Below are 26852 nucleotides of genomic sequence, written 5' to 3'. Positions count from 1 at the left end.
GATGGGGATGGGGATGGGGATGGGGGGGGGGGGGGGGGGGGGGGGCGAAGGCGAGATCAGGATATTGAATTTGATCAGCCAAGATCAAAATAATTGGTGGAGCAGGCTCGAAGGGCCGAATGGCATATTCCTGCTTCTAGTTCCTATGTTTCTATGTTAATAGGTTTTAGTTGTCCAAACAAATTAAGGTGTAGTGTAGTTATTCTCCTGAAAAATCAACATAGTAAGATGAAATAATAGTCGTTTCTCTATTAAATAACTAGGGGAACAGTTTTTTTGCCTTGGTAGCTATGCAGGTTCAAATGGTCTCGCAACATATCAGGTGAAGGCTCAGAAACATAGTGTCATCCAATCTACTGGAATGATAGAAAGTGGTGAACTCATCCCTCACTGTCCAAAATAACCTCCAGAAGTTCAACAGTAGCTTTCACAGGAATTCATGCAAATGTTACTACATTCAAAGAGTAGTTAAGCAATTACAGCATATTATGCACATGACAAATGGTACTTAAATGGCAAGATTTCAAAATTTTTACATGTACTTTGTATATATGCTAAATAGTTATAAGTTTTCTATGTGAATCTGAAAGTAAACACAAACAACAAACATCTGTTCATATAATCACCAAATCATTGTGTTCTCAGTTTAAACAAAATCTCTTTAGTAACATCAAATCTTGGTGTGACTAATGTAAGGAATGAAAATTGCCGATTAATTTACTATTTTCTTCAGTTCTGTGTTTTGATCTCTGCAAAATTAGTTATTGAATCTTCCTCAAATAAACTCTTCATTTTGTACTTTTAACTGAAGACAACATGAGAAATTTGGTAATAAAATGATAAAGTTTTAACCAACAACGTTACATGTTGTTTTGGACACGGAGGCATAACTAATTTACATCTTTTTAAGTAATGCAAATCTGATAAATATAAACTTCTTTATTCCATGTATTTTTTCTCCTAAACATTTTCAAAATAACACATTTTGATACCATATTTGGTAGGAATAGGTTGACCTCAATTAAATTGATTTTGTAGATCAGGAGTTACTGTAACCGTACTTGGGTAGGCATATAGCGGATATGCCAGTGAAAGGAATAAGAACTATATAAACAAGACTGGCATACCCAGGCTGGAAGGATACGCTGCTAGTTTTTATAGCGAAATGTAAAATCTATTCTCCTCTTCCTCATGTGACACAGCTTTGTTTGTTATGTAACTGTGGCACATGTGGGGAAAATGCTGACTTATTGATCGGCACTAAATAAGGAAGTTCTTTCAAGGAGCCAATCAAAAATTCTTATCACTTTCGAATGCATTTCCAAATCATTCAGTGGAGGAAAGTAATCCACCTTCCACCCACCCTTTTGTAATGCAGAATTTCTAATTCACTATGCTAGTCCTTACTATATCACTTGGATGTCCTTTTAATGTGTGAGTGAAAATATTAAAACATGCTGATTTAACCCTGATTAGCATTCATTTTTAAGCTATTCTCATAGGTTATGCAATCTGGTTAAATATATCCTTTGTATGTTTCAAGTATCATGTTTTCTACTTTTTCACGCAATTATTAGATTATCAACACAAGAACCAGTATTTTTTTAATACCAGTTGTGATATTTGTGTATAAGTTAATGTTGTAGCCTCTGTAAACGGCATTTCCAATTATTTAACTTGGTTAATCCCAATTGAATGCATAAGGAAAAAGTTTCACTCTTGCATAATTGGCAGTTTAATGTCCACAGAGGACTGGCCATTGCCTACCCTTTGAGATCTAGGGATAGTGCATGATGTAACGTCTGTCAGTGGGAAAATGTTAAGAGTCCATTATAAAGAATAGCCAAGCATTTAGAAATGTATAATATAATCAAACCGAGTCAGCATGGCTTCATGAAAGGGAAATCATGCCTGACAAATTTATTAAGATTCTTTAGAACCATAGAATCCTACAGTGCAGAAGGAGTCCATTCGGCCCATCGAGTCTGCACCAACCACAATCCCACCCAGTTCCTATCCCCATAACCCCATGCATTTACCCTAGCTAGTCCCCCTGACATTAAGGGGCAATTTAGAATGGCCAATCCACCTAACCTGCACATCTTTGGACTGTGGTAGGAAATCGGAGCACCCAGAGGAAACCCACACAGACACGGGGAGAATGTGCAAACTCCACACACACAGTGACCCAAGCTGGGAATTGACTCCGGATCCCTGGTGCTGTGAGGTAGCAGTGCTAACCACTGTGCCACCGTGCCGCCCTTGAAGTGGTAATGAAATAGGATAGATAAAGGGGGACCAATAGATGTAATATGCTTGGATTTCCAAAAAGTGTTTGGTAAGGTATCACAACAGGCTACTTAGAGCCCATGGTTATGACAGTTATCGACAAAAATTACCGATTTCCCTGTTTTCAGTCAACCAAAACTAAGTGCAAAATCTGGTTGCAGGAACCCCTTTGTAAGTGAAAATATTTTAATAATATTGAGAATATTCAAACTAAGTCAGCTCCATTCGAAAAAGGAAAGAAATTGCAAAAGTGTCGTACATCAAGCAGTTTTTTGTAAATGGGTGAAGTTATTTGTGCAGGAGCTTAAAGCAAATTAAAATAGGAATTGGTTAAGTAGAAGCGCGGAAAACATATGTGGCATAACATAATATGTTTGCATACAACACAAAGTTAAGTTAGAGCTGGTTGTTAAAATGCCCAGTGGAGTGATCAATCATAAATCATTTTGCCGATATAATGGCTTTAGCTCCTGAAATATTTTAGGTTTAACAAGAATTCAAAAATTTGGATTATAGAAACAATTTGGAAATTTTGTACAGGATTTTGAAGTGTATTACAGATAAAATTATTTTAGAAATAAAAGATCAGTAATCTTCATCCTTTGCAAACTAAATTGTATCACAAATGTATTTAAAACTGACTTTCATAGATAATTTAATGTGTATTTCAGAATGATTAAAAATTGACATAAAGTAAGTATGCCTGGAGGTCTCGTTTGAAAATGAAGCCTTGGTTGCTATCTGTTGCCAATTTGGCTATATTACAAGAATACTTTATATTTGTAGTTGATATATTGAATGTTTTTATTCTGCTGCCATATGAAAACTGATTATTGTAAAAGCTCTCCAGAATGTAACATTATTCTGGACACCAATAACATATATAATTACTGATAATGATCTTGTACTCCAGCATTACTGCTTGTATAGCTGCAGGAGGGGTTAGAAATCAGGCTTTCAGTATTTTTATACACTCATTACTTTTTTATACACTCATTACTGGTGCCAATTTCCATTTTCTTCCTCAGGAAGTTGGTGCTACCAACCTTTTTACAGTTACATACAAGCGTGACTCTCAGAATACTAAACATGATCTTTAGATTTTGGCACTCAAAATACTTAAATAGTATGAAGAATTGAGATGAAAAGCCAAAGCCACCCATGCAGGACAGTTTGAAATGAATAGGATGCAAGACAAAATAAGTTGGGAACAGATACTTAGATGATGTGAAGCTTGTAGATCGCATCTTGCCATTTTAGTCAATATTTTTTGACACTTAGCTTTTGTGTGGTAATAATGCTAAATTATCGGTCTAGTTGTAAAAAGATGTAATGATACTGTGCCTTTAAGAAATGTGTCTGTTATTTCCCTTGTACAGGATTTGTTTTAGCAGTTTTTTTATTATCAGTGCTGTTATATCTACAACCAGCATCCTGTATTGTTACTTCAACAGCATAATTGCTCCTAATTGCTAGAATGTTTGTTTTAGTCTGAACAAAGGCTGTTCTGTTATTTTAGTGTTCCCTTGGGGTTTTTCAGAGTTGGGCTTCATTGACAGGTAAGGTCATATGAATGGGTGGAACTAGGCTTACACAGAATTCAAGCTTAGTTTCTTTTCAGATGCTGCTTGGAGTTGAGAGAGAGCAGTGTATTTCTTGTCCGCTCTCTGAAGTCTGGAGACTGGGAGCTACCAGAGACTAGGGTTACTTCTCTGAAGTTCTGCTGTTTTGATGATATATCCTTCTGTGGAAATTGCTGTCAGTATCTCTCCCCAGAAGTGTTAAAAGGCTGAAAATCTAGAACTATGTGAGCATACTAGTTTCTTGTGCTAACTAATTCTGAGGAAGGGTGTATGTCTATGGGAATATTGCTTTAAATTGGAAGAATTGAGATAGCTATATTTTGTCATGTTTAAGTATTTTAATTGGTAAAGGCTATTCTTGTAAAGTTTTTGATAAAAGCTTCCTAGTGGGTCACTTGATTCATACCTGGAGTAAAAGACTTTATGCTCCCCCTAATGCCAAAATCAAATGCAAAAGTTGGGGTCCAGGCTTAACTACATAATATCCCTTGGAGTTTCTGATCTGGTCCCTAACCAAGGAACTTAAATATTATGATTCATTTCAGTATTTTGTGCTGCCTTAAATGGCAGCAATTGCTATTTTAAGTATTGTATTAAACCTGGAAGTGTATAACAATTGCTTGTTGTTACAACATGTTATAAAACAGTAGCTTTGTTGCACACGATTCAATCCAGTTAATGAGAAGATGGCTGGAGATGGAAGTTTAAAGTTCTGCAATTCCAGCTGTTGTTTACTGGTGCTCCTTGATGTAGGTGAAACTGAATGAGTGTTTTCGTTCATCCTAATTTCATAATTTATGTAGTCAGTTTTCACAAATTCATTTAAGACGACTAGCGTGATGTTCTAACAACCTGCTTGCTTGCTTTAATAAAATGCAGCGTGTTTGGCTGTGTTTGATTTCTACACATAAAAACCTTCATATATTTTGTTTGTAACTTCTCGTAGGACAAAGCAAGTAATAAAACAGCAGTATCAAAATAATCTTTACATCTTGTTTTGGTATTTGAAATATTTTGGCTACTTTTGGACTAATGTGTCTACAAGAAACTTCCATTACTATATTTGTGATGACATGGGATCTTGTGCATGAATATTGTTGGAAGAGGTGAAAGAGCCCAAGAGTACAAAGAAAATTACAGCACAGGAACAGGCCCTTCAAACCTGCACCGACCATGCTACTGACTGAACTACAACCCCTACCCTTCCGGGGACCATATCCCTCTATTCCCATCCTATTCATATATTTATCCAGACGCCCCTTAAAACTCGCTATCGCATCTGCTTCCAGTACCTCCCCCGGCAGCGAGTTCCAGGCACTCACAACCCCCTGTGTAAAAAAAAACTTGCCTCGTACATCTCTTTAAACCTTGCCCCTCGCACCTTAAACCTATGCCCCCTAGTAATTGACTCTTCCACCCTGGAAAAAAACTTCGGACTATCCGCTCTGTCCATGCCCCTCATAATCTTGTAGACTTCTATCAGGTCGCCCCTCAACCTCCGTCATTCCAGTGAGAACAAACCAAGTTTCTCCAACCTCTCCTCATAGCTGATGCCCTCCATACCAGGTAACATCCTGGTAAATCTTTTCTGTATCCTCTCCAAAGCCTCCAAATCTTTCTGGTAGTGTGGCAACCAGAATTGAACACTATATATTCCAAGTGCGGCCTAAACTCGGGTTCTATAAAGCTCCAACATGACTTGCCAATCTTTAAACTCAATTCCCCAGCCGATGAAGGCAAGCATGCCATATGCCTTCTTGACTACCTTCTCCACCTGTGTTGTCGCTTTCAATGACCTATGTACCTGCACATCCAGATCCCTCTGCCTATCAATACTCTTAAGGGTTCTGCCATTTACTGTATATTTCCTATCTGTATTAGACCTTCCAAAATGCATTACCTCACGTTTGTCCAGATTAAACTCCATTTGCCATCCGTCCACCCAAGCCTCCATCCGATCTGTATCCTCTGATGGTCCTCATCGTTATGCGCAAATCCATCAACTTTTGTGTCGCCCGCAAACTTACTAATCAAACCAGTCTGTAGTAAACCTACAGTGGAACTGAATCTACATATACATCGATGGTTACTAAATTAAATCTGTCGAACAAAGAACAGTACAGCACAGGAATAGACCCTTTGGCTCACCAAGTCTGTGTCGACACAGATACCTCTCTAATATATTCTTGTCTCTGGTCCATATCCCTCGATTCCCTGCCTATTCATGTATCTATCCAAACGCCTCTTGAACGTTGTTATAGAATCTGCTTCCACCACTTCCTCCGGCAGGGCATTCCAGGCATTCACCACCCTCTGTGTGAAAAACTTGCCCTTTATATCTTTTACACTTTCCCCCTCTCACTTCTTTATGCCCCTGAGTAACTGTCCCTTCGACGCTGGGAATAAGACTCAATTATCCACTCTATCCAAGCCTGTCATAATCTTGTAAACCTCTATCAGGTCCCCCCCTCATTCTCTGATGCTCCAATAAAAACAATCCAAATTTGTTCAACCTTTCTTCAGAGTCCGTATCCTCCAAACCAGGCAACATCCTGGTAAATCTCTTCTGCACCCTTTCCAATGCATCAACATCCTTCTAGTAGTGTGGCGACCAGAATTATGTACACTATTCCAAATGCGGTCTAACCAAAATCTTATACAGCTGCAACATGCTTTTCCAATTCCTATACTAAATGCCCCAACCAATGAAGGCCAGCATGCCATAAGCCTTCTTGACCACCTTGTCCATCTGAGTTGCCATCTTTAGGGAACTGTGGATCTGCACGCCTTGATCCTTTTGTATGCTAATATTTCTAAGGGCTTTGCCATTTACTGTCTACTTTCCTTCTGCAGTAGACCTTCCAAATCGCATCATCTCAAATTTGTCCGGCTTAAATTCTATCTGCCATCTTTCGGCCCAGGGTCTCCAGCTGATTTATATCCTGCTGTATCCTCTGGCAATCCTCCTCACTATCTGCTACTCCCCCAGTTTTTGTATCATCTGCAAATGTTATATATATTACCAATTATCACAGGCAGATCATGGATGAGTATAATTCTGCTGCTACTCATGGCCCATAGTGCCACATAGTTTTGCCCAATCTTAAGTTGCTTGATCTGTTCAAAATCTATCCCATTTAGCATGGTGGTAGTACCACTGAACACAATAGAGGATATCCTCAATGTGAAGACGGGTCTTTGTCTCCACATGGACTCTGAGGTGGTAACTCTTACTGATACCATCATAGACAGCTGTATCTGTGGCAGGCAGGTCGGTGAGGATCTGGTCAAGTATGTTTTCCATGTTGTCAGTTCCCTCCCCACCTGTTGCAGACCTAGTTTAGCAGCTATGTTCTTTCGGGCTCGGTCTATAGTGTGGCTACTGAGCCACTCCTGGTGATGGACATTGAAGTCCACCAACCCAGAGTGCATTCTGCGCCATTGTCACCTCAGTGCTTCCTACAAGTGGCTTTCAATGTGGAGGATTACTTATTCATTAGCTGTGGTACATGGTAACCAGCAGTAAGTTTCCTTGCCCATGTTTGATGCCATGAGACTTCCTGGATCTGAAGTTGATGTTGAGGACTCCCTGGGCAAATCCTTCTTGACTGTATATCACTGTGCTGCCATCTCTGCTGCGATGGTGATGGTGGTGTCTGGGACATTGTCTGTAATGTGTGATTTTGTAATTATGACTGTCGGGCTGTTGCTAGACTAGTCTATGGGACAGCTCTTCCAATTTTGGCACGGGCCCCAAGAAGCCTTTGCAGGGTCAACAGGACTGAGTTTGCCATTGTCATTTCTGGTGCCTGGGTGGTGCTTTAGACTTTTAGACGCCCATTCGACTTGTGGTTTGATGCAACTGAATGGCGTGCTAGACCATTTCAGAGGGCATTTAAGAGCCATACACATACCTGTAGATCTGGAGTCAGATGGAGGCCAGACCAAGGAACGACAACAGATTTCCCTGAACTAGATGTCATTTGACGATGGTTGTCATTAGACTTTTAATTCCAGATTTTTGTTGAATTCAAATTTCACCATCTGACATGGTGGGATTTGAACCGGGATTACTCGTCTGGTGACAATACCTCCACTCCACTGCCTTCTTCCAATGTGCAGTTAGGAATGAGTTCAGCTTAGTCCCTGAACATACAGGCATTCTTTATCAGTAACAGACTGACAGCTTTACCATGTAGGTATTTATATTGCAGTTCAGTATATGGCTTCATGATTTTTGCAAAATTATGCCATTGAAGAAGGAGATAAGTTGACTTGTAATTTGATGGTCAGGGCTATCACTAATCACACCAAATACTGTAAATTGGCAAGCTTTTCATTAGAAGAAAAGAGAGTTTCCCTCCTACTATCCATAATTGCTCCCTGGCCGATTTAAGCTGAGTTCTATCCAGGAACAGTCTTGTTATGGACATTAAACACACTCCCTGAAGTACCTTTGAGGCTTATTTAATATTAAGATCATACATATTTAATTTCCTCTACCCTTCTGAGGTAAGGTCTAGCCTTAAATGCTTTGCATAATTAGCAACAAATGGCAAATTAAGAGTCTGAAATATAGTGTTATGTGTTAATGCTAATATTTGGATATAGCTTGTGAAATCAGAGAGCCAGCTGCTAGTAATGTAAATGTCACTTAGTATTTTTCAATCATTTCAACTGGCAAAATGTTTTGCAATTGCTACTTAATAGTAGATAGAAAGCAGCACTAATGAACACAGAACATTTACTTGTATTCGTTTTGTTTAATTTTAATTTAACTCTTAAATAGCCACATAATTGATCTGTAGGTTTTTGAATGATAATTTGTGTGTTTTGTATTTGACTGTTGTGCACAGCTTAGCTTTACTGAAATATTTACATTTCTTGGTATTACTGGAGCATAGACATAATGTCCTTTCTCTCAGTTTGTGGAAGCCTTTTGATATGTTTAAAGATCTGTTTTCAATTGCACTACTTTTGAGAGAGAGCGGTAGGATGCAGCAGAGGGGCACTAGTGGTTGAAACAATAAATGGATGGGTTGTAATACCTCCAGTACAAATATTCACAGATCTGTTTTATTTATTAAAGGCAAAATTACAAAGCTGTTTTATGGTAAATATTGGTGCACTTTGTAGTAGAGAGAATTACAATCTATTGTTTGTTACACCATTATGGGTGGATTTCCTCCCACAGTCCAAAAATGTTCAGGTTAGATGGATTGGCCATAGTAAATACAATTGCCCCGTGGTGTCCGAAGATGTGTAGGTTAGATGAATTAGCCATGGTAAATGTGTGGGGTGACGGGGATAGAGTGGGAGAGAGGGCCTGGGTTCTCTGAGAGTCAGTGCAGGCTCGATGGGCTGAATGGCCTCCTTCTGCACTGTAGGGATTCTGTGATTATGTCTTCACTTTAATTTCTGATTTCACTTTTTAAAATTATGTTCCAACGATGCTTTTCTACAGCTTCCTGCAGCCTGGTTCACCATGTTTGATGCGGTACTTATTCTGATCCTGATCCCAGTGAAAGACAAAGTGGTCGATCCCATGTTAAAGAGGAAAGGCCTGCTCCCTTCACCTTTGAAGAGGATTGCTGTTGGCATGTTTTTTGTCATGTGCTCTGCAGTAGCTGCTGGTAAGATAGTTTTGTATATTTTTTTCAAGCAATCTTCTTTGAATTTAGTACTATGAAATGGCCGACACTTCCACATTATAAAAATGACTAACTACTACCCGAGTATTTGTAAATTTGAGATCTAAATATTAAACCAGAATATATTTATATGGAATATTTTTCTAATGCAAGTTTTAAACACTTCTCAATCATGAAGTGTCAAGTTTGTTCAAAGCATAGCCACTGATTTAGTACCCAAGGATATACCTAATATAAGAATCCAACAATGCAAAATGCCCTATTAATTGAAAAATCAAACTGAAGAGACAAAATTTATGGTGCAAGACAGCATCTTGAGTTTAAAAAAGATCAGGTTGAATGTAATGCAGTGAATTAAGTGACATTAAACTTGGATTTTAAAAGTCTGAAGCAAATAGCATAAGAAAAAGAAAAGAGCCTGTGTAGATTGAGTTCGAATGCCCCACTAAATACCATTTTGCTCTCAATCAAATGTAAGTCAATTTTTTTAAAAAACTGTTCTTTGTTGCTCATCTGTGTAGGCTATGCCCCCCCCTGTCTAGTAAAGGAACTGCAAACTGAGAGGAAGGTTTTACTGTCATCCTGAAATTGCTTGGCAATGATGGTGTATTTGTTAGAATTAATAGAACTTGAATTGATGCCAGGATTGTTGCTGCACTTGCAAATGCCATTATCTGTTCTGACCATCAGGGTTAAGTAGTTTTTATTGCTACTAATGCTAGTAAAACCAGCAGCTATCCTGACAATTGGACTTTATGAAGCGCATCAGGATCTCCTTAAATGAAGGCCTGTGTATCGAGGAACTATTATGTCATATTGGATGGTGCTTTGAAGGCACCAAGGATATTATGCTTTTTTCCCCCCATTTAACGTACATCATATGAACCATGCATGACTGAGATCCTGGTCGAAGATTGGTGAAGTGAGGAAGTGGACCATATGATTGAAATGAAAGTGTGTCATTATAATTCTCTATGATGTTATGGATTATTTTCTTCCCACTTATTGTAGTCCTAAAGTAGACTAATCGAAAGATCACTGAACAGTGTTAAAAGATAGTATCCCTCGATGGAACTTGGAAACAGGCAATAGGAACAGCAATAGACCATTTGGCCCTAAAGTAGATTCATTGAAAGATTGCCAAACAGTGGTAAAAGATGACTGTGTTTCCTGCCAATGTGGAACATGCACAACTGTTTAATCTGCGACGTTATTGCGAGTGACGGAGTAGGCAGCAGCTAGGACAGAAATAAAGGAAAATAAACTCAATTCTTTTATCGTGGGTGAGGAATCTAGGATTTGCCTTTCAGTTCCAGACAAAATTCAGCTCTGTCCAGTTAACCCGAGCTACACAAATGTTGCAGGACCTGCTTAGTCTGTCCAGTATTTTCCACTTTGAAGTTATTCTTTCTGTAAGTCTGTCTCTGCAGACTCATTTATATTCAGATTTCTTACCTGTATTACTACACTACTCCACTCATTTCATTGATCATGTCATATCAATTTACAATGGTATTTTATATTTTAAATATAGCCCCTGACACAATACAAATTTGGATGGTCAAAATTTGTCATTTTCTTTTTGTATGTGCGGACGGATATCAGCAGCCATCTTGTGTTGCAGGAGACACACTGATATGGTGTCCCTTGATGAAACATAGGAAATAGTTGCAGGAGTTGGCCATTCAGCTCTTCAAGCCTGTTCGGCCTTTCAATTAGATAAAGAATCACCTTTGACCTCAATTCAATCTTCCTGCACTGTATCCATTTCTCTTGATATCTTTACTATCTAGAAATTTGTCAATCGCTGTCTTGCATAGACTCTATCCACAGCCCTCTGGTGTAGAGAAAGATTTACCATCCTCTGAGTGAAGAAATTCCTCCTCAACTCTAGCTGAAATGGCCTACCTTGTATCCTGAGGCTGTGTCCAGTGCGCACCCCCCTCACCCAGCCAAGGGAAACAACCGTCCTGCATCTACTTGTTAAGCCCTGTAAGAATTTTGAATGTTTCAATGAGATTGCCTTTCATTCTTCTAAATTTGACAGAATACAGACACAGTCTCCTTAATTCTGGAACTCCCTCCCTAACAACATTGTGGGTGTATCTACACCACATGGAGTGCTGCGGTTCATGAAGTCAGTTCACCACCTTCTCGAGGGCAATTAAGAATGAGCAATAAATGCCTGCCTATCTGCTTCAATTTGTCTCTAATCAGTGGTTCACGTGGTAATGATGAAGAGTCTGAAACTCACCAATAAGTATAGAAATATCTCTTGCTCAACACATTGGGCCAGTTCACTATCTTGGTACCTATGCCAGGTACATAAGTTCTTGCGAGGTCAACAATTTATTCTATAACAGTGCAGTTGTAACTTGTTTCTACATCTATTGTGAACCAGCAGATGGAGGATCATTGATACAAAGCTGTTGTGAAACTTACTTGGAGTTACTTTGTCAGTTTCCTCTGCGGTTTTGATTCTCTTGAATGGTGCCAATGTGGACAGTTGATGGCTCAGTGAAGTGAAATGCAGAGCAACTACCATCTAGAAAAAAAATAAGTGTGTTCATTCATAGAATTAAAGAACCCTGCAGTGCAGAACGAGGCCATTTGTCCCATCAAGTCTGCACCGATCACAATCCCACCCAAGCCCTATCCCCATAATCCCATGCATTTACCCTAGCTAGTCCCCCTGACACTAAGGGGCATGACCAATCCACACATCTTTGGACTGGTCTTTATTTCCTAATCCTTCATTTTCACTATATTGTCTTGCTTTAATAGTTTTCATTAGATTGCTAGTCATTATTTTTTCAGTAAACTAAGTATTACTCTTGCAATCTCCGGCAGTTTTATTTAGCAATTATATTCAGAAAGACCAAAAGAATGTCAAATATGGTGTAGGGCAAACTGAATCCCAATTCTGTATGGTAAATATAGCTTAGTGACTGCAGTTACCAATCTTGTAGCCAGCGGCAGAGGCTGACCCAGTTCAAAAGCCATAAAGAATGGTTGATTCAGGAACTACTCGCGAAGTGGAGATTATACAATAGCCAGTGGAATTTGATCTTGGAGGCCAATGGGAACGTTCATATTGACACTGGAAAACGGTTGAGGAGCACAGAATGATCCAGGAGGCCAATGAAGGAATCGTCCAGGAATTAAATGGCGGAGCAGAGTCCTAGCCAGAAGCTAGGCCAGTTCAGTACTCCACAAGCAGAAAAGATACAGCCAGGAAGGCAGCAGAGCAACAAACTTCAAATCTGAAATGAGAAGTGCTGTGGGAAAGGAAATAAGAGTTTTAAAAAACTTTTAAGAACTTTAAAACTTTTAAGAGTTTAATTTCAAATGCAGCTTCTATTTTAAGAGTCCACTTATTGGAACGTTTCTTAGTTTGGTAAAGGGTCTAAGCTTTCAACTTCTTCCAAAAGTTGTTTATACTTTTTTAACGTCATTAAAGGCTAGTTTTGCTGCTGCTATGTGTCATGCATAACCTGTTATAGGAAAGGAAGGATTAATACTGTCATGGGACAATAAGTTAAAAAATTCTTCTCTGAAGACTGTTCTATTATGCCACCCTTTAATTAATATACATTACGTACTATGGAAAGATAAAAGTGTAGGAAGAAGACGTAGAGGTGGTGGTTGACCTTTAAGTAAAAATGTTTTCCTAGCTCATGGCCTGTCAAAAATTGTGACAGGAAATTGTCCTACAATAGCTGGCAACCTTTGCATCTGTCAGTGAGACCTTTAGTGTTCACAAAGCTGAAGGTAGAGTCTGCCCATTATTAGAATAGTTATATCAGCTGAAAATTCAAAGGTCACAGCTGCTGACATTAGTCTTTTGATAAGATTGCCATTCTAAGCAGTGGTGCAACTATAAAATATGATAAGATTGTCTCCTGTCTTAAACAATGATGCATTCATGTCATTATTTTCAATAGATATAGCTTCAGTTGCAAGATGCGTGTCAAACATTGCAATCCAATATGTTTTTTAATATCAAGAGTCTTGTTAAACAAGTAGCCAGCATTATTGAGAATAGATGGGCTAAGTCATAAAGGTTGCATTTATTGTTTGTTAGAAATTGTGTTTTTAAGATGATTTGTATAAGTTCTGAAAAATATATTTTGTAGGCAGCTTGATTTCATGTGTGTACAATATATCTGAACATATTTAAGAATCATTGAGTTATTTTCTGAAAACCCACTTGTATTGTTTCCTAATGGGTCAAGCATTGGTATGCTTTCCACACATTTTGTACAGCAAGTCCTTTCCAGTAACTTTATTTAAAGAAGCTATTGGCTTATAGTACTGGTATTAGGGGTTTGGAACCCCAAAAAATTGCAGGTGTATTTAGAATTGATTAGGTCTGTCTCCGGATAACTGGTTCCGTTGTTTCTGGAGAATTAGTGGTAGGTGTACGCTGCTGAGTTTAGCTGGCACTCTGTAATGGGATGAGATTTCAATTAATATAGAGTACTTGGCAGTAAGTTGGTGTAAAAATGATCAGTACTCCCAAATAAGGATAAAATCTGAATTCACAAACTGCAAGTTCTGTTTCTCCATCCCCCACCCCTTGCCAGCCATCTGTAGGTTGTAATGTGTCAATTTAGAGCTTATTGTGACCTTGAGTCATACAGCATGATCCTGCATTTTTACTGAATTAGCTGACTTCAGCTGATGAGATTGGGTTGCTAGAAGCATCCCTGTTAAAGAAAATAAATTCCTGCGACTGATTGATGTCCTGTAACTCTTGTTAACCATTGAAAGAAAACCAGGTCAGAGTTGGCTGCAAGACCCTTGCTTCTCTCATCCCATCAACATTATGGGCGGATTTTTCGGTCCCGCTCGTCCCGAAACGTAAAATCCTGCCTGAGGTCAAGGGACCTTTCCATTGTCCACCCCTCACCCGCTCTGATTCCCGTGGCGGGCCGGACAGTAAAACTCCAGCTAATGTCTTGTTTCTACTTGAGCAAGATAAAAGAGGACTACCAGCATCATCAGTATTTTAAACATGCAAATTGATCTTCAGTTGATTTGTTAGGTGTGTAACATTAGTTAGGTGTGTAACAAATGCATCACATTTGAATTTATTTTCATTACAGACCTGGAATTTTGTTCAACATTGTTGTAAAGGAGAGTTATTCAGTTACTTTGAGTTATTTGTCAATCTATCTGTGAAATTGTTATTAATTTGATTTTCCCCAATGTTACCAGCACTTTAAAGCAGCAACTTCTCGGCAATTCTTATTTTTCTTCTACGTTCCTTTTCCAATTTGTAATAAAGACAGATCATAAATCGAAATGGACTTCAAAGTACATTTCACACTATTCTTGGGGAAGGAATAATTGCAGTGTGCCAGTTAAAATGAAAGTATGTTTAAAAGGTCACATTTGAAAGCAATTTTTTAATAATGTGCTTTTGATGATTGTATTCATTGTAGACCAAATATGAATGTGTAGCTTAATAGTAATTATTTACTGCTCGGGGTTATTATGCAGCATACATTTAACTCAAGATATTATAGGCTGTTTTAGAAGTGAAGTGAATGATCTGAGCCAATTGCTAAAAAAATTCTATTCACTTACATTCATACATTATCTGTGTTAGAAGAATATGCTGTAAGTGCCATCAACAGAAAATTGAATATTCCCATTTAATTCTAATCTGTATGCATGAGAACCTTTTGCAAATATCTTCAATGAGGAAACTTTAAAAAAAACAAACTCGTGTGCATTTGTCATTTCCAAATTCCTGTGTCATGTGTCAGCATCAGGGCGGCACAGTGGCACACTGCTGCCTCACAGCGCCAGGGACCCGGGTTCAATTCCAGTCTCGGGTCACTGTCTGTGTGGAGTTTACACATTCTCCCTGTGTCTGTGTGGATTTCCTCCGGATGCTCTGGTTTCCTCCCACGGTCCAAAGATGTGCGGGTTAGATTGATTGGCCATGCTAAATTAACCCGAGTGTCAGGGGGATTAGCACGGTAAATATGAGGGGTTACGGGAATAGGGCCTGGGTGGGATTGTGGTTGGTGCAGACTCGATGGGTTGAATGGCCTCCTCCTGCACTGTAGTGATTCTATGATCAGTGGTTCAAATTTAGTTGAAATTGCAACTGGCCAGCTAGGAAATGTTCCAATTGAGCTTTTTTTTCAATCCAGTTAAATGACAAGTGCAAAGATCTAGATAAATTTTCGTGAACAGCAACAGATTGGGTTAGAATGTATTTCTTTGTTTTATTCCTTGTTTAGACAGGAGCTACAAAGGACAAATAACCATTGAGGCTATTTCTGTTCAGACTTATAGATTGATTGGAGAAGGTTTTTTTTTACACTGGTCATTACCTGGAAAAACTGGCCTGCTTTCCTAAGTATCATTGTCCTGTACTGCTGGATCAGACACAGGGTTTACTCGTGTATATACTACGGTGAATCTTTAAATCTTGCCCCCAGTTTCCATCACTTTTGGAAAATAATCTAAATGAGGTTTTAACAATGAGAAAGATTGTTAATTATCTACAGAAGGATAGTCCAAATAATACTTCTGAAAGAAGTAAACCTTCAGTGTATTGTCCCTATCTCTCTCTCTCTCTCTGCAACGATTTGAATAATTGCATGAGGATTTGAGTGCCTATTTGTTCCCTGCCCCCTCCTACTTTGATATCCTTAACTTTTGGTTATACATGGGCAAATTAATAGTTGGCTTTGAAACATTTGTAGTGTACAAATACTAACCTATTTTATTCAAAAATCCATACAGTTTAATTACATTAAGAGCAGCAGTGGCTTAGAACATGGATTGCAACATGACATTCTTGAGAATGATTTAAATTGTCTAAAATATCCAGAACCCAACTAATTAAAACAGCGGCATTCTTCCCTCCCAACAAAATTGAAGATAATTATACACTACTCTCTTGCTGCTTGAGTTGTCTTAGTAAGTCTGTTATCAGTAAATTAAGACATTAAATTTAAACTGTTTAAAATTGTGCAATGGGACATGCAAACACAAATTTTCTTTTCTTTACAGATTTTCAGTAAAAAAATAGAATATACGAGTAAAAACACTGGTTCAATACATTATATAACTGTGTGAAAAATGATTTTTAAGTTTTAGTTGTGTGGTGACATTGAGGTATTTGTGTTAATGTGCACCCTGTTTGTTTACCTAGCAATGCTTATAAAAACATAAGAAATGGGAAATGAAGTAGGCCTTTTCACCTTTTTGAGCCTCCTTTCCCATTCAACAAGATTATGAGTGATCTTCCATCTCAATTCCACCTTCCACGCTATTCCCATATCCCTTAATTCCCTTGGTACCCAAAAATCTGTTGACTTCTGTCTTGAATATTCTCAATAGCTGAGCATCTTCAATCCTCTGGGATGGAGAATTCCAAAGGTTCACAATTCTTTGAATAAAGAAATTTATCCTCATCTCAGTCCCAAATGGCTGAACCTTTATTCTGAGACTGACACCTTGTTCTAGATTCCCCAGCCAGGAGAAACATTATTTCAGTGTTCCAGTACAGCTAACAGCATCTACTCAGCAATGTGGAAAATTACCTAGGTCTGTCCCATCTATGAAAAAGGGGACTAATCCATTTCAGCCAATTGCAGGCCCATCAGTCTACTCTCAATCGTCAGGAAAGTAATGGAAGGTGTCATTGACAGTATCATCAAGTGGCACTTGCTCAGCACTAAGCTCAGTTCGGGTTCCGCCAGGGCCCCTCAGCTCCTGATCTCATTACACCTTGGTCTAAACATAGACAAAAGAGCTGAACCAAGAGGTGAGGTGAAAGTGACTGCCCTTAAGGCAGCATTTGATATGTACAGCATCAAGGAGTGCCAACAAAACTGGAGTCATTTGGGCAGAAAATGCCGCACTGGTTGGAATCATACCTAGCTCAAAGGAAGATGGTTGTGTTTGTTAGAGGTCTGTAATCTCTGGTCTTGTGACATCTTCAGCTGCTTCATCAATGACCTTCCCTCTATCGTAAGGTCAGAAGTGGGGATGTTTGCTCTCTATTGTACAACGTTGAGTACCATTTGCGACTTCTTAGAAACTGCAAGAGTCTGTGTCCATATACAGAAAGAGCTGGGTAACATTCGGGCTTGGCCTGATAAATGGCATGTAATATTCCTGGCACACAAGTGCCAAACAATGACCATTCCAACTGGAAAAAATCTAACCATCTGCCCATGATGTTCAATGGCATTACCATTGCTGAGTCTCCCACTGTCAACGTCTTGGATGTTATTATTGACCAGAAATGTAACTGGTCTGGTCATATAAATAATGTTGCTCCAAGAACAGGTCAGAGGCTGGGAATGCTGAGATGAATAATTCCACCCCCGACTCCCCAAAGTCCACCCATCAATTACAAGGCACAGACCAGGCATGTGATCGAATACTCTTAACTTGCCTAACTGAGTGCAGCTCCAGCAACACTCAAGGCTCAACACCATCCAGGACAAAGCAATTGTTAGATTGGCACCCCATTCACCATCTTAAATATTCACTCCCTCTCTTAATGATGCAGTATGTATGTGGCAGCAGTATGTACTATATGCATGAGGCATTGCAGCCATTCACCAAGGCTCCTTCACTAGCACCTTCCAAGCCCATGACCTTTGCCAGCTAAAAAGATAAAGCAGATGATTGGGAACACCACCACCTGCAAGTTCCGCTCCAAGCCACACAACATTCTGACTTGGAAATATATCACTGTTCCTTCACTGTCACTAGGTCAGAATCCTGAAACTTCCTCTCTAACATCACTGTGGGTGTCCTGCATTGGTTCAAGAAGGCAGCTCATTGTGATCTTCTTGAGGACAATTAAGTGTGAGCAGCATTTTCAGGCTTGTGAATAGAAAGAAAACCTCCAGTTATTTTAAAATCCAAGGATTATAGACTGAGTCTACTCAATCTTCCTTCATAAGACAATCACCTTATCTCAGGAACCAATCCAGTAATCCTTTATTCTCTTCTAGGGCAAGTATGTCCTTCCTTGGGTAAGGAGTTTAAAACTCCACTATGCACTCCAGTTGTGGCTTTATCAATGCCATGTATAATGGTAGTAAGATTTCTTAACTCTTACTCACCAATCCCTTTATAATAAAAGCTAACGCATCATTTGCCTTCCTAATTTCTTAATGTATCTATATGTTACCTTTCTGTGATTCAAATACAAGGATACTCAAGTCTCTCTGACTGCAAACATTTCCTGGTCTCTCAACATTCAAAAAATGATTTTGCTTTTGTACTTTTTCTACCAAAGTTGATAACTTCACAATTCACCGTTTCTGCCAACTTACACAATCTGTCCATGCTTAGTACCAAAGTAATGCGCCTACTAACAAAATGAATCAAAGATGACATATTTAATTTCAACTCCATAAAACTGATTTGTTGCATTTCGAACAAATTTTCTATTAAGCACCCTTCTCAAGGCCAGAGCACTTAAACAGTCTCCAGTTTTTGAATTTAAAACCTGGAATGTCCTTCTAAGAGTTATGCTGTTACAGTAAGTTAGAACATTCCTGAATCTTGATGCTTCTTCAATTTGAATAAAGTTTGTGATATTTTTGTATTTTCTATTGGAGTGAAAAGGTAATTTTAAGTGGTTTTATTCTCTCTTTGAATGCAATTATAATAGAATATTCGGTTGATTGGTCAATTATATTTTCAGATTTGTTGGAACAGGATATGGAAAATTAAAATATTCTACTCTAATCTTAACTACATGCAATTTGTAAATTAATGTAAAATTTACATTTAATTTAGCCATTTATGGAAAAACATGCTGGGATGCCTTTTCTATTCATTCATACAAGGTCATTAAAGATGAGGAAGGCCATTGGATGTGATTGAATTGATTCGCTCAAAGTCCCTGCATTCCTCGCATTGCAACATGTAAATGTCAGGTTTTTACCTCTGCTATCCTAATTGGAGTCTATTCACCCTCTGAATAAAGAAGCACTTTGTATTATCAGTCCTAAACATTAGGGCTTAACTCTTCTAGTCTCCAGGTGGTCATATCCCAGAGGTTTCCCAAAATATGCGCCAGGGATCCACTCAGAAGTCCAAATGCAACTTTGTGGGAATTGCCTGGAATATTTCAACTTCCAATGGAGAATTCCCCTGGGTCCAGAACCCCCTGAAGAAGTTTCCAACTCTGAGCTAGTCGCAGACTTCGGACGGTTCAGACTCACTAGAATAATTACTGAGGAAATGTGAGACAGAAAAAAGCCATGTCTAACTCCTGGGTAATGCGACGATACTGTGCCTTTAAGAAATATTATTGTGTCACGTTTCTTGTGCAGGATTTTTGAGTGGTCAGTTCTATTCACTGAGTGCTGCTTTGTCTATAACTGGCAGCCCCTGTTGATAGCACAGAAGCATAATTGCTCCTAATTGCTGGATTGTTGCAGTGGACTAATATAGTGCTGTTATTTTAGTGTTTTTCCCCTGGGTTGTTTTCAGAGTAGGGCTTGATTAGGTTGATTGACAGGAAAAATGTGACTGGGCTTGCACAGAGAAATCAAGTCAGTTGCTGCTTGGAATTGTTAAAGAAAAGTGCCTCTCTTTCTAATTATTTTGATTGGTAAAGGTTATGTTAATTCTTTTTGTTTTATTTTAATTGTGTTGTTAAAATTTGTTTTGCTAAAAGCTTCCTGGTGGATCAATCAAGTCATACCTGGAGCAAAACACCTTATGCTCACCATAGTGCCAAAATCAAAGAAAGTTGGGGTCTAGGCTAATTTCATAATATACCTTGGAGTTTCTGATCCCGAACAGTAACTATACAACTGAACCATCCACTCTGTTCCTCGACTTTGTGGGAATTGCCTGGAATATTTCAACTTCCAATGGAGAATTCCCCTGGGGCCAGAACCCACTGAAGAAGTTTCCAACTCTGAGCTGGAGTCGCAAACTTCGGATGGTTCGGACTCTCTAGAATAATCACTCTGCTCCTCGACCCACCCACTTTGCTCTGCAACCTACCCTTCTGCACCTTATGCACCTTACCCAGTTGGCACCAACCCAGCCTGCCACCTATGAAGCTACCCAGTTGGCACCATATCCAACAAATCTAACCTGCCACCCATTATCTTAACCACCCTATCACTAACAGTGAAAAGCTATTTAAATGTCCCAAAGCTTTTTAGCACTTTAGTGAATGAAGATTTATCAAAATATCGCAGCAGGTGCAGTAAAAAGGTGGCGTGTCACTCCTCAGAAGATTTGGCCTTTGATTTGATTGATTATTGTCACGTATTGGGATACATTGAAAATTATTCCCTCTTGAAGGTGCTATATACAGACAAAATATATCGTTTATAGAGTACATAACGGGGAAGGAGAGAGTGCACAAATATAGTGTTACAGTCGCAGCTAAATTGCTGGTGTATGATTGCAGAGGAGATTAAACTAAACGTGTTCTCAAATTTACTGGCAATGCACATTCACCAAGTGAAATTTTCAATTTCAAATTCTAGCCGTATTTCATTTCATTTTCTTTTTACATAGCTTAAGTATCATAGTGGACCTGTTTAGCTAGTCCATATTCTCCTTGAGGGGCACTATCTGTCAATTTCAGAGATGGATTTCTTATAATTTACTACTGCTGCCTTAATACATCCAAACACTGAAATGAGCTGTTTTGATTGTGGAAGTTTCATCTCTCAATACATGTCATATAGCAAATCTCTAGAGACCCTAGTTTTGCACATCCTTGAACAAACATGGATTATATGAGATGGTTACTATCTCTCTTATGTTAACATTGTTTGTATTTCTAAGTAAGAAATTGGGCAGTAACCAAAAAAGAAATTAAGTTAGCACCTTGATGAGATTTTTGTCCCCCAGTCAAAGCACAACTGCTGTGTCTGACATTCCCAAGCCTTTATCTGAGACTTTGCAGACTCTTACTGTTAGCACACAGACTGCTGCCATTGTCTCCAAGCGTAAATACCTTGCACTTCCTTCCCAGTAAAACAATTAGGATTCTCTTTAATCTCTAACAATCAAACCACCCGCTTTTAATATCAGTCCCAAAACATGACAATCTTAAACCTCATAATTGTAACAACATGATCTTGAAGATTGAAATTTCAAAAACAAAAGTAAATCCATAAAACATGTAATGGTTTGTTTACAAGATAAATACAACAACTTAACCAAAGACTCGGGATTAATGGGCTGTGTTAGTTACCAAATATTCTGTTTCTCTGTTTGTGTACAAATCATTACTGTTCTTTTATTCATTTCAGGAATTCTGGAAGATCAACGCTTGAATAGCCTACGAAATGGTACCATTGAGCAACAGATAGGAAACGTATGGTACAATGCTGCACCAATATCAATATGGTGGCAAATTCCACAGTACGTAATGATTGGGATTAGTGAAATATTTGCAAGTATAGCAGGTAAGCATTGAAAACACCGCTAATATAATTTTCAGATTATGTAAGTAATTACCATTTTGTACATCCTGATGGTTTTTGCGTACAAGAGGGGCTGCTGAATGTAAACCAATATTACTTGGCTGAAAGGCACCAGAGCAGAAAGTAACTTTTTGCCCTGGTGCCTTTCAGCCAAGTAATATTGGTCTATATTCAACATGTCACTAGTCAGAATCATAGAATTTACAGTGCAGGAGGCCCCTTGTGGGCGGCATGGTGGCACAGTGATTAGCACTGCTGCCTCACAGCTCCAGGGACTTGGGTTCAATTCCCGACTTGGGTCACTGTCTGTGTGGAGTTTGCACATTCTCCCCGTGTTTGCGTGGGTTTCCTCCGGGTGCTCTGGTTTCCTCCCACAGTCCAAAGATGTGCGGGTTAGGTTGTTTGGACATGCTAAATTAACCCTTAGTGTCCCAGGATGCGATGGGTAAGAGGGATTAGCAGGGTAACTAAGCGGGGATAGGGCCTGGGTGGGATTGTTGTCGGTGCAAACTCGATGGGCCAAATGGCTGCCTTCTGCACTGTAGGGTTTCTATGATTCTATGAACCCCAACATTGAGGCCATTTGAGTCATCGAGTCTGCACCGACCACAATCCCACCCAGGCCCCATTCCTGTAATCCCTCATATTTACCCTGCTAATCCCCTGACACTAGGGTCAATTTAGTGTGGCCAATCAACCTAACCCGCACATCTTTGGACAGAGGGAGGAAACCGGAGCGCCCATGGGATATTCCCCCCATGTCATTCTCCACGCAGACATGGGGAGAATGTGCAAACTCCACACAGCCAGTGACCCAAGGCTGGAATTGAACCCGGGTTCCTGTGCTGTGAGGCAGCAGTGCTAACCACTTTGCCACCGTGTTGCCCCATATGAAAACAAAGTTTGGTGGTTGTTGTGTAAGTGAGATTGAATGCCAAGCTTGGAATTAATTTCTAGTTTACTGTATGTGTACATAAGTTAAATTTGTTCAAATTGGCCTTTTTGAATTTATAACACTGAGTGAAAACTCTCAAAATTCTACTTCAACTACACCTACAGGGAAGCATTACAATGTTGTGACCATCAAGTGATGCTGAATGCACTCACTTTAGTTTCCATTCAGAACACCACAGTGTATATATAAATCTTCATACCTGTAAAAGGATATTTTGCTTTGCATAACTTTTCTATTGCAGGAAGTGGTTGCACATCTAACTTCAAGATTTGATTTATTTTTGTATGATATGCCTGTTTCACGGCCACTCAAAAAAAACAATCTCCTACGTATAGTGTAAATTGTTTATGTTATCTCCATGGAACCTGACTAAGGTGTTTTGAAAGTCACGCCACCATACTATTGTATTGTTTCTTTGACACTTCAACATTTTAATTCAAGCCACAGAAAGCAAATACTTGATACCCTTTGATGCATCACATTATTAATCAAGATGAAAGTCGACCCTTCGATTATCTTATTGCCAAATGAATTGAAATTCTTTCGGGGTCACGTTCTTAGTTTGCCTCACATTTGATCGCATTTATTTCCCTTAATGAAACTGCTAGGTAATGACTACATGGTGATATCAATCAGGTGCAATTGATTTGTAAGCCAATAAGACATTACCGAAATCAAGGTTAACATCGGGTATGTAGGATACACATGGCCAAGTCCCAGAAGTTCACTCATCCCAGTCATACTTTGATACATCTGGGATCTTGTATGGCATTTTGCAGATAACCAATGTCAAATAAGGTGAACTGTAATGTGGCATAGTTTTAATTAAATTTAACAGCTTTTTCAAGGTTGTTTTGTTTTAACCTTAGTTCTTTGTGTTAATTCCTAACATTTTATATATCATAATTATTGAATTACTACAGTTAAGTATTGGTGAATTTGTTTCATCTTAAATGTTCCTTCTGCCTGTGGGCCCTCAGCAACATCTTAGTTTTATTATCTTACGTGTGATTACTGCTGCATATATTTTTACTGCACATTTCATCTGTAAATGTAACACATTTCCCAGCATATTTTGCCAGAATGAGAGTGTCAGGCAGGTTGAAGCACTCCCTTTTCTTCTAGTTGAATTAGCTAGCCATCAACTTCCATGTTGAAGCAAAATGGTCATCGTGCAATTACAAAATATAATCACAAGACATTCAACCTTGAATCCTTCAGAAAGTTTGACATCTGGAGACACTTAAAATTAATCCAAAGAGAACAGCACCCTAAATGTTCTTTTGACCTATACGTAAGAGGAATTTCATAGCCACAAAGCTAGCCAAGAATTTGTCAGTGGGGTGTATTATTTTGAAGCTTAGAATTATATTGGAAGTAATTTAATAAACCGCCCCATTGGTGGTGAGCCTTCATAGAAATCATAGAAATCATAGAAACCCTACAGTGCAGAAGGAGGCCATTCGGCCCATTGAGTCTGCACCGACCACAATCCCACCCAGGCCCTACCCCCACATATTTTACCCACTAATCCCTCTAACCTATGCATCCCAGGACTCTAAGGGGCAATTTTTTTTTTTAACCTGGCCAATCAACCTAACCCGCACATCTTTGGATCTTTGGCACATCCTTGCCCAGCAGTAGCACAAATCAGAAATGCGAACCACCCTGATTTTAACTCAATCATTTTATCTTTGATGCTGAAAGGAATTCTAGCATAATATTGATTGTGAAGGTTACCTTTGATTACCCCAATATTGGTAAAAATTAAATAACTTTCAATGAATATTTTAAATACTTCTCACCTTGTCTTTTTTTTTTCCCGGTTTCTTTTTCTGATTGACCAATGAAATTTCAATTTTGTTTTAATTTTTATTGAATATATCTATTTTTTTTAAAAAAGCACTTAACTTGCTATCTTGCTGCATCCCATCATCCATTTTGAAATGTGAAGCAATTAAAAAATAAAAAACCTGTATTACTTGAAAAAGTGGCTTTAAAGACTAATTATGGTCAATTGAGTTGTGCGGTTGTAAAGATTTAGTTCTGCACCAGAGTTGCAACTAAGCCACGTTATGAAGGGCTCACTTTACATCCAGTCTGGACAAAATATCTTGTCCATGATCTGGGGAACCCAGTCATAGTATGAGATAACTTGACTATGATGCAATATGGGTTAGAAGGTAAGCTTTCATGTAGTAATGATTTATGGGCTTGTACGAAATAAAATAGTGTGACAGAACAATTAATGTTTTCTTGATCAATAAAAGCTGTATGTATTTTTAAGAAAGTATAATATTCCTGTCATTTTCTGTCACCAAACATGCCATTCTTCAAATTTGAATTTATAATACTGAATATATATATATAAACTAAAAGAAAACAGTAAATGTAACATCTCCTGGATAAACAAGGCCACATTTGTCAGCTATCTTGACTTTGTCATGTCACATGTTATCCTTAACCTACTGTATTAACAATGTTTACAGTCAAAAACATCTCTAATAAAGGAGCTTTGTTTCTTTATTATTCAGCTTGGAAATAAAACACTTAAATCCTGAAATTGCTCTTTCAGCATTTTCAGTGCCAGCTGTACGTTGTCTTCCCTGCCCCATATAAAAACTAACTTTAGCACTGGATTCATCGTGTCCACCTTTGTCACTTTCTTTGAAACTTGCATAATATTGATTAATTCAAATGATGTAATATTCAAACTTCTCTGACCAACTTTGAAGGATGATTTTACTATGGAGAATACATGTCCAAAAATACTTTTCCTACACATTTAAATAATCATAGCCAGGCTGCAAAGTTTACTGAAGAAGTCTAGTTATAATGACACATACAACCCTATGAGCAAATGGATGGACAATCTGGAGAAACTAAATAAATACTGATATATTATGTAAGAATCTACAGATAGGGTTTCAGAGATGGATTGGCTTAGATTTAAGGTTGTGCTCACGATGAAATTAATTGTACACATATATGACATTCTCAAACTTTATTAAAGTCAATATGCATTAAACTTTGAAAGTTTAGTGAGCCTGCTCCTCCAGGATAGAAGCAGATTGGGTCAGAACATCTTAAATTATAGGATTGAGAGATTTGCTCACTTACTCATGTAGGCACGTGTGGGATTGGTGCAGGTGAGGGTAAATCAGCAAGCTACCGTCAATTTGTTGCCGTTGAATTTACTGTGATGGGACTAGGGGCAAGCAGCTTCCAGGGTGTGAGTTGGCATTTTCAAATAGGTTAATGAAGCAGAAAGCTATGTTTTAACCTGCTTTGCAGGGTTTTACTGTAGGCAGGTAGGTTTCCCAGAAAACACAGCAGCTGAAGCAAGGCACGGTCAGCTTTTGAGGGGGGGGGGGGGGGGAGGGAGAGGTAAGTGTCTTCACATAATTCCTTGGGGGCAACCCAGGTTTCTAAAATAGTTTGAAACTATGATCTCCACCTACCGAATCCGCTTCAGTAAATATCAGAGCAATTGAGCTAGAATTTTGATAAGTGGCACTCTCAGTCAGATCGTCACTGCATTCTTACTTATCCAGGTTGGGAGCTGCACCTTTATTGCCTAAACTCCCGACCCGAGCCTAGTAAGAAATATGCAGTGCACCTGGTTCCTGATACCTTCCAGTCTGGGCAGCAGTGTCAGGTAACATGAAGCATTGCTTCCCCCTTTTATGGCATTAACTGCCATAAACCAGGTGAGTTTAAAGGTCCATTCTCACGCTGAGAAGGTCAGTCTGTAGGTTGGGTTAGAGACAGGGAGGAATGATGGGTCAGTGTGGTAGGATGGTCAGTTGGGAGGTCCATTGATGAGTCGGCAGTAAGTACCATAGTTACCCAGAGGTTCGAAGTGCTTCTAATCCTTCTAGCTGTTCCAGGGTAACTGTTCTACAAAGAGCCATCCAAAGTC

The 26852-nt window shown here is 38.8% G+C and overlaps 1 protein-coding gene across 1 annotated transcript in view; it reads left to right on the top strand.

The window, feature by feature from the left end:
- The window catches only part of slc15a4 (solute carrier family 15 member 4), a 67701-nt gene that overhangs the window by 14137 nt on the left and 26712 nt on the right, over positions 1-26852 (top strand). Inside the window, exons 5-6 of the mRNA XM_078227044.1 lie at positions 9337-9505; positions 21802-21957. Coding sequence (XP_078083170.1) covers positions 9337-9505; positions 21802-21957 — 325 coding nt within the window. The remainder of the gene's footprint in view (positions 1-9336; positions 9506-21801; positions 21958-26852) is intronic.

The sequence above is a fragment of the Mustelus asterias genome, chromosome 13 (assembly GCF_964213995.1).
Source record: "Mustelus asterias chromosome 13, sMusAst1.hap1.1, whole genome shotgun sequence".
Taxonomy (NCBI): Eukaryota; Metazoa; Chordata; class Chondrichthyes; order Carcharhiniformes; family Triakidae; genus Mustelus; species Mustelus asterias.
This window is presented reverse-complemented; position numbering and strand designations above follow the sequence as displayed.